Source organism: Centruroides vittatus, unplaced genomic scaffold (genome assembly GCF_030686945.1).
Source record: "Centruroides vittatus isolate TY-2023 unplaced genomic scaffold, ASM3068694v2 contig_631, whole genome shotgun sequence".
NCBI lineage: Eukaryota > Metazoa > Arthropoda > Arachnida > Scorpiones > Buthidae > Centruroides > Centruroides vittatus.
Genome location: NW_027122388.1, coordinates 120155 through 133319, shown reverse-complemented (window position 1 = coordinate 133319; position 13165 = coordinate 120155). Strand labels below are relative to the sequence as shown.

The 13165-nt window shown below is 37.4% G+C and overlaps 1 protein-coding gene across 1 annotated transcript; it reads left to right on the top strand.

Moving 5' to 3' along the window:
- The first annotated feature begins 1126 nt into the window (after window positions 1-1126).
- Window positions 1127-7454, top strand: LOC136979717 (homeobox protein Hox-B5-like). Its single transcript, XM_067275740.1, has 2 exons — window positions 1127-4100; window positions 6926-7454. The coding sequence occupies exons 1-2, from the start codon at window positions 3494-3496 to the stop codon at window positions 7216-7218; spliced, it is 900 nt and encodes a 299-aa protein (XP_067131841.1). The 5' UTR covers window positions 1127-3493; the 3' UTR covers window positions 7219-7454.
- The last annotated feature ends 5711 nt before the right edge of the window (window positions 7455-13165 follow it).

Here is a 13165-nt window from a genome sequence, read left to right as displayed (position 1 = left end):
TGCTCTGGTAAATATCCACAATTACAGCTTTACAATTAGATATATACATGCGGAGTAGATTGAATTTCTGAAAACTTTCTGTAGGTGGAGGCGAGCATCCTTGGTGCCTGTAAATTATGTTGTCTCTTAATTAAGGTAATGTACTATCCCTTACAGTAATTCAATAAAGGAATAGTCGTGACACGAGTACTACACATTACACTCTACTGACATAATTCTATTAAAATTCACTAAATTTGACCAGGTATAAACTGCTTCCGTAACCGACTTAACACATTTTCGATTAGTTTAATGATTTATTTTAAATTCCATGCGATTTTTCTTGCGATTTTCACTTAAATTTCTCTTAAATTTCACTTACTTTACAAGTCTCATCATACCCTAACACATGCATACACTCGACCTTGCTGCTTTGTCCTTGATTGTATTTTCTTTTTTTTAAATTATATTCTAAGAAAATCTGCCTGATTTTTTTATTTTTTTCGAATGTAATTCTGTATCTTTAACGTGTTTTGCTTATAATTTTTTGGTATTTTTATTAATTTTTAGTTACTTTTACTGTGTATAAACACCTTAAATTTTATTCCTGTATTCACATTTTACTAGATTTTAGGTTTTTTTTGGCTTAATTTTTACAGTTTTGCATCCGATATTGGATTATTTTACTGTTTTCTATTGTTTTACTACTACAATTTAGCTCCTTTACCATGTATTTAGGTTGAAATTTTCCTCAATTTCCTCTAATATTTACTGCTACTGCTACTACTGTTTTATATCATACTTTCTCCTAAAATTTCCTATTTTACTACACAAAGTTTCTTCTATTTCTTTTAAAACTCATTAAATTTTACATTATATTCCCACTACCTCCTCTCTATCCTACTGTTTCCTCTGATTCTAACGTTTTCTACGCTGAAATTTTGTTCTTTTCCCCCTAAAACTCATCCCCCATCCTCAGGCAACTTTTTTTCATTTTTTCCCTAATTCTACCGAATTTATTTATGATTTTTTCCCCACAATTTTAGGATAAAATTCCTTAAAAATTCACCCACGAAATTATGTCGTCGGCATAAATCAAAACCCTAATAAACGAGCATTATAATGTCATCAATTAATTATTAAAAAAACTGAATTTATCTGATAAATTCTGAGCATTTTCTACCATTTTTACCATAATTTCCCTAACCAGTCGATAGCGTAACGTTTAAAATAAGATATTTTATGCTCCCACAGCAATAAAATCGTTTAACCGGGGCAGCCATGTTTGTTTACATTTGTTACGGCCAACATGGCGGAAGGTATGTGTGACATTAAGCTACACCACCGTCCGAATTTCTTCGTTTAAACGTAAATATCCCGTTTATAATGACGTATCTACCCGCTTATAACGACTGATTTTTGTTCGTTGTAACGAATTTGTTAAAATCTCATCTCGATCTGGCAGGTGAGAAGCGCACGAAGTGTAACCTCATCAAAAACTCGTAAATGCTAAGCCGTCTACGGTTTATGCCCTCTTATAAATTAATTTAACGCCTGCGTAAATTAATTTATGTTAAATCGAGGATTTAGGGTGTTACAAGTGTTGTATAATTTACTGTAAACGAGCTTCACGATTTTTAATATGGGTTTAAACGCTTTTAGTTAAGTTTATACGTGGAACACCAGGCCAGATGAGGATGATTGATACGTCATAAATTTTTGTAAACACATTAATTAAACTAGATTTATAAACTCGGATTTAATTTACATTCCCCCCTCCCAATTTTATTTTTATTCTCCTCTAACTGCCCACCCACCGTCTTAAATTTGTGCTTTACCCCAACGTCCACTGTTTTAATACACGTTTAAGTTTAATTTACACCCCTGCAATTGTTCTCGGCCTTTAGTTTGCACCCGCTTTGCCACCCCTCGACCTCTTCGCCACCTTAAATTGACCCCTCCCGAATTGTCCACTGTCTTGAATTTACACTCGTCGAACAATCCAGTGTTTGTAGTTTACTCCTCGAATTCATACCCCTCCTACGAATTGCCCTTCATGATCGTTCTTTCAATCAGTATATAGTGATTTGTTCACCTTAAACTGTCCCTCATGACCTGTAATCCTTGAATTGCCCCTCTCGAATTTGTAGCTCGTTAAATTACACCCCTTGAATTTGTAGCGACTTAAATTGTCCTTTCCTTCCCCCCAGTCGAATTTCTCCCTCAGGTCGTGCTCCACAATTTAAAGAGGCTCAAATCCTCGTCAAATCGTCCTCTTCGTGCAGGCACCCCCACGAAAGCCGCGCGTGTTATCGAGGTTTCTACAGCTCCTTACGGAGTTTTCGGCGATGTCCAACGATAAATTCGGGTGTGTTGTAAATAAAACGAGGTAGGGGAGGGGCGGGGAGAAGGCCAGGGGGGAAGAAACGAAAAAAAATCTGTATAAATAATTCATGGACAGTAGTTGCGCTTCACGTTAGGTTCCTCCTCAAGACAGTTCAAACTGTGGCTGTTGGAATGGTCGCAGACCAGCCAAGACGGATGACACGGCATTGATGGGGGGAAGAAGCCGGGGGTTGGCAGTCTCGGCGAACGCCGGGAAAAAAAGGGGGGTCCCGTAAAAGTTGGCAGATATTAATTGGGAGGGGTCAGAAATTATAATGTGGTTGTTGGGTTTGGGAATGTTCAGAGCGTCCCATTCGCCAAGCAAGTGACGATCAAGGAAGAAAATGAGCTGTAGGGAAAGGCAGGGGGCTGCGCTCTCTCGGCCGGGCAGGCCGACATATCGAACCCGGCCTCTCTTGGAAAGTTGGCTGCGATATCAGCTGCAGCCACCGTGCACAGTCAGTCAGTCAGTGAACGAGACGTGGTAGTGGAAGGTAGCCTATCTCACGCAATATACAGTCAGGTTCTCTCTCTCTCTTCCCTCTTCTACCGCCACCACACGCGCACACACGGACTTCGGTGTGCTTGTCTTGTGTTATGTGCACTGTTGTGTGAGGACGGGACTTGCTACCTCTCACTCTTTATATGCACCTTTACTTAAAATCGCCTGTACTCGATAGGGGTAAGTTTGAGATTTTCTAAAGACCAACACTTTGCTGTGTGTATATATAATATTTTGACATTTATCTTCTCCCGTATAACTTAGCTGGCGTATAATTGCTGTCGGAGTCGGGGACGAGCACCCCTTGTCAATCGTTCACCCTACTTGTAGTCACTTGCCATCGTCGTCGAGTATCGAGTCAGTCGTTGCTTAATTTTTCCCGATTCCTGGACAATTTCCCGAATCTTTTCGTACGTTGTGATTATGTACTTAACCTTTTCTCCCGTGGTGGCCAGGTTGCCATTGGTGGGCGAAAGTCACGTGACCGACCTGGGCCGTACCTTATTTGGAATAATGTGCTATTAAAAGTGTAAACCCGAGGTTGGCAAGGAGGACAAACACTCAGCGGCCATAATTCATCAAAATAAGCGGAGAAGTGTCACGGTGTACACAAATCAAGAGAGACACATGAGCTCTTACCAATTTGTGAATACGTTGACGTCCTGTTATGGCCAACGGGGCCAGGAGACGTCGAATCAAGACTATTATACACCTCAAGTGCAGGCTTACGGTGGCTGTTACAGCGGGCCCGGTTCCCCCGTTCAGCAGTACGGCTCTTACGGACAACACAGCATACCCCACCTTCAAAATGGCGATCACCACTACAACAGTTGTTCCCAACGCCTCAGTCATCCGAATCCCAGTCAGAGTCCGAGAACTCCGACACCGACGGCCGTAGCCAGTTGCAAGTATGCAGCCGAGCCGAGCGCAACGTCTCCTCAAGACCTCAGCACCACGGCCTCGTCTCACCCCACAGCTCCGCCGAGCCCCGAATCTCAGGCATCGCCGCCTCAGCCTCACCGCCAACCTCAACAACCTCACCACCATCCTCAGCAGTCCCCTCCTCACACCCAACAGCAGCAACCGCAGCCAGTGCAGCAATCGTCGACACCACCTCAGCAACCGCAGACACCGACAACACAACAACAGGGCCAACAGAACCAACAGAAGGCCAATTATCCATCGAATCCACCGCAGATTTATCCATGGATGAGGAAAGTTCACGTCGGTCAGAGTAAGTACAACGTCATTTCCCTCTTCATCCTCCTTTCGTATACTCCTGTTAGGCTTAGTAACAACGTTTAGCACACACAGACATGCCAACCAACTCAACACTCGAGCCACCGGTGGCCGTGTGAGCCTGCTGTCTTCTAGCCGAGCGTTTTCAGCCAAGCTGGACTGCAGTAAATATTCTCCCTGTCAGGGAAGCACTCTCCTCCCAACACCCATAAAACGGTTCTCGTTAGGCCTATAAAACTTTCGGCGCGGCCATAATTTTGTCAGTCTTCCCGGTCGGGTGTCTGCTCCCTCCAGCAAGCTCTCCCTGTTTTACGGCCTCCTCGCCAACGGCAGCGGCACTTTGCCGGATTTTATGGCAGCTATAAAATTTCCCGGACGTGAGTACCACACTGCCTACTACAGATATCGAACAGCTAAGCTACAACACTACTAACAGGGCAAGAAAAAAAACACCAAAGATTCTAGCAGGTAGGGAACACAGGACAAGCAAAACATGGGGAAAAAAAGGGATGTATCGATCGCGACGGTTTCGATCCCCTCTAAACAAACGAAATTCACACTATCATCTGCATCACCTCTTTAATTTTCGAGTAAACTTAGAGTAGGATAAAATTCCTCCCCGTCCGTACACACCAAAAAGGGGGGAAAACAAGAAAAGATCCTCCTCCACGTGCTGTGTAGAAACAGGACTAGGAAAGAATCAAGACAAATCTCGGGGTAGGGAGCAGAGAAAATGGCTGACGTCGATCTATAAAGTGTGCAAGCTGTGTTGATGTACGGGCTACTGTCGAAGGTGCAGGGGGGAGGGATGGAAAAGTTTTTCTCCATCGAACCATCGCCCACCCTCCAAAAGGGGCACCTGTCGCAAGGTTCCCCTTTGGAAAGTGTAGCTAGGGGGGAGTAAATAGATGGGGTATACATTTGATATATAGTGGTAGAATGGTTAAAATGGCGGCCTCTAGTAGAAGTACTTGGCTGGGGAATGTAGAAAGGAAGGAGTGTCTTGTAGCACGTGCACTGGTGTCCACGTGAGCATAAATTTTCTTTAGCTCCTCTTTCTCGACGACGGAAACGATTTTTAAATTGCCAGCTTTACAACTGAATATTAAAGCGGTTCGGCATTTATTACATAGTTAATATTAATTTAGTGATCGTAAAGTAGAAGTGTAGTTTAATAAATTAAGGGGCCTTTTAAAAATTTTCTTTTCTATCTAACGGAAGTAGGATGGAAAGAAAGGAAACTCTAACTCTATTAAAGTTTTCTCGCTTATTTTTATTAAAAATGACCGTTTAAATTATAGGCCTCCCTCCTTATAACGTATAAAACGTTATAAACCAGAAGGCCTACGCTTCCGATAGCGTTATATTATGTTTATGAGGTCCAAACTAAGTAAACAGTTAAGTAATAGCGCTTCTAAGTGTTTATACGCTTAAAAAATATATAATAACCTAAGCGGTTAGTTAAATTGAACACCTACACATCGTATTATTATTAAATAACCCCCTTAAAATGTAATTATAACGTATAAAATGCGAAATTCTACACGCTGTATCATTTATACCGTTTCATATACAATATAATTGTCGTAAACACCCGATATGAGGTCTACGTTGTGTAATAAAGTATACGCGTGACATATAAACAATAGACATTGATGAAAATGTTAATTTCTCGATTATTTCGTTACGTAGAATGCGAGAAGGCTCTTTCTCTATGCACAAGATGGCGCCAGGCACAACATGGGGCCTGTCAAATCAAAAGATGGCTGTCATACCATCCGGTTTGTGTCATTTTGAAATGACTTGATTACTTATTTTTACCTTGGCTTAAGGTATATCCATAAATCATTCTATACAATTCATAAGCATAAACAATCTCTATCCCCGTAACGGTTACTTTATAATAAAAAAAATATATATGAGTAAACATGAAAAATTTAATATGTTTTACTTCTATTATTAAATCATTTACAAGAATAATTGTATATTTATCATAAAATAACGATAAATGAAGTTAAAAACTCTTAAAATTATGTTAATATTTACGTTACGCCTTGTTAATGTATTCTAGAATAAATAAATGTTCTAGAATTTATCAATTTCAGTTATTCTAGAAAATACATCCGTTTCAATTCCTCTAGAAAATGCAACAGTTACATGCATTGTTTTAAAATTTATCAGTTTCCGTTTAAAATTCATCAATTTCTGTTTATTTTTTTCCCTCCACGTGGAAATTCATCCGTTTCTTCTGTTTACAAAATTAATCAGTTTCTTTTTTTACTTGTTTATTTTTTAATAAATTTCATCAGCTGTTACTTTTTTCTAGAAAATGCATCAGTTTCTCCTTAAAATTCATAAGTTCCAGTCTCGTGAAAAAAACATAAAAAAACACACGTTTTATATATAAAATACAACGCTCTGTGTTTTATATAAAATCATTCTTGTTTTTTTTTACATTTTACTATAAAATTCGCGTGTCTTCATCTAAATTTTCTAGAAATATTCTGTAATTTTTATAAATTTAATACAATGCTAACGTTTTAAGTGATAAATCTACACGTATTTTAGTAGAAAATATGCCTTTTGGGGCCTAAAATAATTTATTTTCGTTACTGTGATGCTGTATATTTACATAGGGCCTACGTTTTTGTATTTTCTTAAGATACTTTTAACTAGTTTAAAAGTGTATAGAGGGGGGGGGGGTAAAGGTTCTGAGGCGCCTCTTACTCACGAAAAAAAAAATCTCCTTGTCTAGGGTGGTAGGGTGATGCTATTTCCTAACAGTTCGTCTTTTTTGCTTTTTTTTCCTCCTTTTTCCAGACGGCGTCAACGCTATGGGTGAGACAAAACGCCAGCGGACGTCATACACTCGTTACCAGACCCTGGAGTTAGAGAAGGAGTTCCACTTCAATCGCTACCTGACTCGAAGGAGGAGGATCGAGATAGCCCACGCTCTTTGTCTAAGTGAAAGGCAGATCAAGATATGGTTCCAAAACAGGAGAATGAAATGGAAGAAAGAACACAAGATGGCTAACACGGTGCCACCTCAGATACCTCAGGTGATGGCAGATCATCATCATCCTCACCATCTACACAGCGAGACTAAAGCTTAAGGAAGAAGAAAAATAAATGGTGACAAATTTCAATTCCCTTCATTCGATTCTGTTTTGTTTTTTGTGTGTGCGTAGGGGGGAAACGACGACTACGGGACTTTCCAACCCCCCATGGAAAGTGTGAACTATGAACTATGTACAAATAAGAAAAAAAAAACTCTTAAAATAATTCGAGGGGATGACAAAATATTTGTGTGAGGATGAAAAATTGTATACGTAGTGCAGAACTTTACGAACGTAACATCGATATAGTTATCTGCCAGATGCAGTATAATAGTTACACCTGGTAGTATTATGAGACTTGAGTTTACAAAGAAAAAATAATAATAATTAATAATAATAATAAGAATAATAATAATAATACGAACCATTCCGCATAATGTGGCCCTTTTTGGCTCAAAAATTAAAGGTGTCTCTCCTCCCAATTTAATGATACTTGCGGGTTTTGGGAGGAAGATCAAATGATGCCAATTATACGTAACTTAACTGTAGTGATTTTTTCCTTTTTAATTCTTTGTGCAATGTTGTGAAGTGTCATACAAAACCAGGACCTCTATCAGCCCAATAAATTACGAGGGGGGTTGACAGTGCCAATTCCACTATATAAACAACAAACCCTCCTCGCGCGTGTAGTCCCCGAGTTTTTACATTAACGAATCTCCTCTTATTTATTAAAGAAAAACAAACGTAACGTGACGTTTTTAATTAAGAATTTTAGAGGAAATCGCGTGATTTTTTTTTGTTGCTTTCTTTCCTATAAATAAAATCAAATATCTCTCTTCTGTGTAGTAGAGGAGTGGCCCCACTGCTCTTTTCTCATTCGGGGTGGTGCCGAGTGAGGTCCTGGTAAACTGCTGATCTCGGGAAAATTTTTGAGGTTCCTCCCCTAGTCCGACAGTCCTATGGTACTTACAATTATACACGACACTGGGTATGTGTGCAATATGTGTTTTTGTATGCACAAAAATTTGCATAAATGTACAATTTCGAAGGGGGTAGGAAGAAGATCTAAAAATACTACTCGGTGAGAGAGGTGTTGTTTTTTCCTCCTTATATATTTTTCTTTTAATTATTGGTCCTTTAAGGGGGGTGTGCTCGCGTGCTCGTGTGTGTGTGTGTGCGTGTGTGTGTATGTGTGTCCTACTTTGTGACGACAGATCGAATATTGCTCATCTGTGCAGTATTTTTTTTATTTCTAGGAAAAAACTGACCGAAATGACACACGTCACCTAAACTGCTGCAAGAGATTTTGTGATCGATTGCTTCAGCTTTTGGTTAGAAATAGAATTGCACCAAACTAACGTCATATTCATCTTCTAAATTTAGATTTATACAATTTTTGTTACTTTAGAATCGAATTAGACACACAAAAATTCTCTTGACACCTCGACTAAATTGTCTAAATTTTTAATTATTTCGTACAGTTTTAATTGGGGGTTTCCTTTCTTTTTTTTTACAATTTAAGTGCATCTTCCACCCTCCTAAAAAGAAATAAATAAAAAAGTAAACAAATAAAATCACACTACGCTCGCAGCCAAGTTAAGTGTTGCGTGAATTTTAGGATGATTCGTATGAATATTTTTTGATCTTTTTCTTATTTATAAAGAGAATTTTGATGGGTTTTGAATTCGTTAATCGTAGGAGAATTATTTTTTTTCGGAAATTTCCTTAAAATTCTCGTTTGGTTGCCTCTTGGTTTCTGCACCAATGATTGCTAAACTGGTGAACCCACCAATCGGTCCTGACACTGTGCCGAAACGTCTAAATGGGTCACTTCTTTGCCAACTTTTCTTACATCACCCCTTAAATGGGTTTATAAAAAGGGGTTCTGTAACGTTTCCTCATCAATTAATTCCCAAAAAAATCCAATTATTAAGCATCTACAATTAAATTTTTGGAGCATACGAGCACACTTCAACACCCCTTTTTTGTGTGTGTGTGTTTTTTTAAGATAAATTAATTAAACTTTTTACATTTTTTCTTCGTTTATTTATTATATTCCGCGATTCTAAACTAAAATTTCGCCTTCTACACGATGTTAAAAGGCACCCCACGTTAGTTCCTATTTTAAATAGGAGAGAGAGAGCGTAACTACCTCATCATTCATTAATACCCTTAAAAATTAGCCTGTGGGCATTAAAATAGCCCGAGAGGCATTAAAATATACTAGCAATATAAGGGTATTTTTTTTTAAGATTAACGTTACCACTCCTCTTAACGTATACCCTACAACACACTAGGATTTTTATTTTAGTTTTTCTACCCTCCTCATCGCTTTTTAACCCATCTAAATTTATAGAGGGGCAGTTTAGGAGGGTGTTTACTTAAAAAATTAGTCGAGAGGGTGCTAAAATGGCCAATAAAAAAAAAACATGGTAGATTATTCCTAAGTTTTTCGGTAGAAAAAAGTAGCTGCTCATCTACCTCTCCCCCTGTTATAGATGTTTGGGTGGAGAAATAGGAGGTCTGGATGACGTCAGAGGCAGTTTGAGGTGTTTTGGCAGAGGAGGTGAGCTGTACTCCCGTCGGACCAAGACTGTAATGTGTCTTCCTGATGTTCAGTTTTTTGATTGATGGTGCTAGACTCGCTCGCTAGTTTTATCCAATGTATGATGTTTGCTGACGACACATATGACAAAATTTCTGCCTCGGAATTTCGTCTTCAAAAATGATAAATGCATTTTTATTTTTTACAAGAGGAAGAAGAAAAAGAAAAAAATATATATAAATATATATATTTAAAATATATATATATAAATCGAGAATTTATTCGAAACAATTTAGGATAAAGGAAGAAAAAATGGTAGGGGGTCGAAGTTGTAAACTGAGCTAATGCGAAGTTTACGGGACACTTGGGGCATTAAATTCGTTTTAGGAGCCAAATCTATCTTTGATTGATCACGTTTTTTGTTCCTTTCTTCGATAAATTTACGAGCCTTCGAGCCTGAAGGCTCTTTAATTCGTAGATTCGTGCTCTCTGAGGATGTTCAGCAAAGTTATCTGCATTAATGTAAGAGATGAGCATTACACTATGGGTATGTGTGCGTGTGTGCGTGTATTAAGTGTGGAGTAGGTGCTCATGAACATTGTACTATCAACAGGAATTGTCACATATAAAGGGGGTTGAGAAGTAGTTCTGTAACATCAATCTGTACTAGTGTTTAGAGACATCACACTGTAGGTGTTGAACTGACAAGTAAGGATAGTGTTCAAGAAGATCAAGTACATTAGGAGGTGGAGGACATCACAGAAGTGTTCAGGAACGTCGTAAGTTCGATAGGAATAAGGAATAAAATCTATAACTTATATCAAAAAGTTCTTAAACACAATTTTTGCAATTATACAACAAAAAAAAAATTTTAGAATTTTTTAAACAATTAGGATTGGCGGAAGGGGAGGAACACGTCAGCCAATCAATTAATAAACATTAGAATTAATCTATTTATCTCCACTAGCTATTTAGACGTTTCAAGAAAGAGAAAAAATACAAAAAAAAAACAATCATTGGTCAGAGTTGTGTGTACATATTGTAAATGTTGTCACTTTTCTCGCCAAAAATACGTATAAATATATATACATACATATATATATATATTATATACACATACACATATATGAAACAAGAAAGAATTGTAATGTGTACGTGTAATGTAGAGAAATAATGTATCTCTACCACATTTTCTCATCAACTAATCTTTATGTATGTGCCACATGATGTGGCAAAATGTGAAACAGTGTTTCAAAAATAAAAGTGAACGTCTACGTATATACATTTTATAGTGTCAGTCACTTTCATAAACAGGAGTTTACTTGTTTTTTTATCCCATCTCATCAGCTCCTTACACATTTTTAGTGTCAATCAGTTTCATAAACAGTAGTTTGACTCCTTTTTTTTACACCATTTTGTCGTCTAGGCACTTTCATAAACAGGAGGTTGTCTTTTCCCACCACCCCCTTACACATTTTATAATGTTTTTTATTTCCATAAACAGGAGTTTTAATCATCTCCTGCCACAACAGCCCTTACTAAAACACACTTCTTCATTACTACTGCTCCTTCTTTACAGTTGACCCTTAGCCAATAGCGAATCCATAAATCTTTAGAGGGGATGCAGGAAGGAAACAACATGCTTTACAAAATATTTTACAACCTGAACTACCGGGCTTTACTTCCGATAAACTCGTATAAAAGGGGGTGTATTCCACCCTGACTACCCCTAAATTCTCCCTGGCTATTGCCACTTCCATCTTTTTGACCATTGTCCCGTTTAACCGTTGATCCTTCTGTACCACTGTTGCTTTTACTACTGTCCCTTCTATACCACTTATTTTCTCTTCAATACTACTACCATCTTCTTTACCAGTACCATGTTTCAGTATTGCCCCTTCTGCACCACCATCCCTTCAATACCACTGCTTTCTTTATTACACTACTATCTCTTCTATACTACTGCCTCCTTTACCACTACCCCTCCTGCACCACTTACCCCTTTTTACCATAGCCCTTCTCTACTACTGCTTCTTTTACCACTATTCCTCCCACACCATTGCCTCCTTTAACACTGCCCCTTTCTAAAAAATCACACACATAAATAAAAAACGAGAACGTACCCCAAAAAGACAAAGTACAACAACAAGAACACAACTCAGTCGATTTAGATGTCATCTTTTGTCATTAAAATGATGTTTACGTTTTAAATGAATGTTTTAATGTTAGATTTTTTGAAAAAATAAATGACTCGTACAATTGTACTTCACGTTCAACTACCATTTGTTTCGTTACGTGTGTTTGTTGTGTGTTAAACGATTTCAATAGGTCCCTATAGGTTTAATTGCCTATTTTGCAATTACCTAATCTACTTAATGACCTTTAATTTTAATATATAAATAGGGAAGGTGTGTCTTTTGATAATATTTGATTGATGTATGACTTTTAATACTAGAGTCGGGCATTTTTATCGAAAACACTACTTGGTTTGCCTGGGGGGAACAGCAATTATGTTCTTTTATGTGATTCAAATCACAATTTTTCTTAATGATTATTTATTTTCTGGTTCCTACTCATAGCTGAAAGGTAAATAATTACATAAATCTTCCATGTTTAGTGTCAGAGCTGGATGAATGCGTGTGCTAACAACTCTGACGTTCCAACAATACAGTGATAATTATTATTTTTTTATTCATATTTAAGTGTAATTTATGTGTTTCGTAGCTAAAATTAGCACTTAGTTTTATTATTTTTTATACTTTTTAATATTTATTAATATCCGTGTTTTTGTTAATGTTTGTTTTATTCCTAACTACGAAGCTTAAATGATATTTTCTCTTCTCATCTATGTGTTCTCCATTATTGTTTTCCTTTCATTTCTATGACTTTCCAATGCTATTTTCTCTTCCTATCTATAAGCGTGCTACTCGTATTTTCCCTTCATATCTATGAGTTCCTAATGATATTTTCTCTTCCCATTTACACGCTCTTCATTACAGTTTTCTCTTCTCACCTATAAACCCCATAATACTATTTTCTCTTCTCATCTATGAGCTGGTTACTCATACCTATCCTTCAGATCTATGAGCTTCATTACCAATTATAAAAACCCGTTTATTCTTGATCTTTATCAATTATGAAATAAAACATCGAATTCTATAATAGCATCTATGAGAACTTTTTAATACATTTTACGCTTTAATTTTAATTATTTTCTTCCTATAACAGCATCACACACTCCAGTACACTTCTACCTACTCAATTTATGAATTTTATTGCATTTTTTATTCCTATAGTAGTAGCAAATCGTGTAACATGTTCTATAACACTACTGCAGCTATAATTCTTTCATACAGTTTATTGATATTTACATTATCTTTAAGAGTTTCTGTCTTTTATTACTATAGTAGCATCGTCTAGTTTATGTTCTGCACGTCTACACTTAAACACTCCATGCAA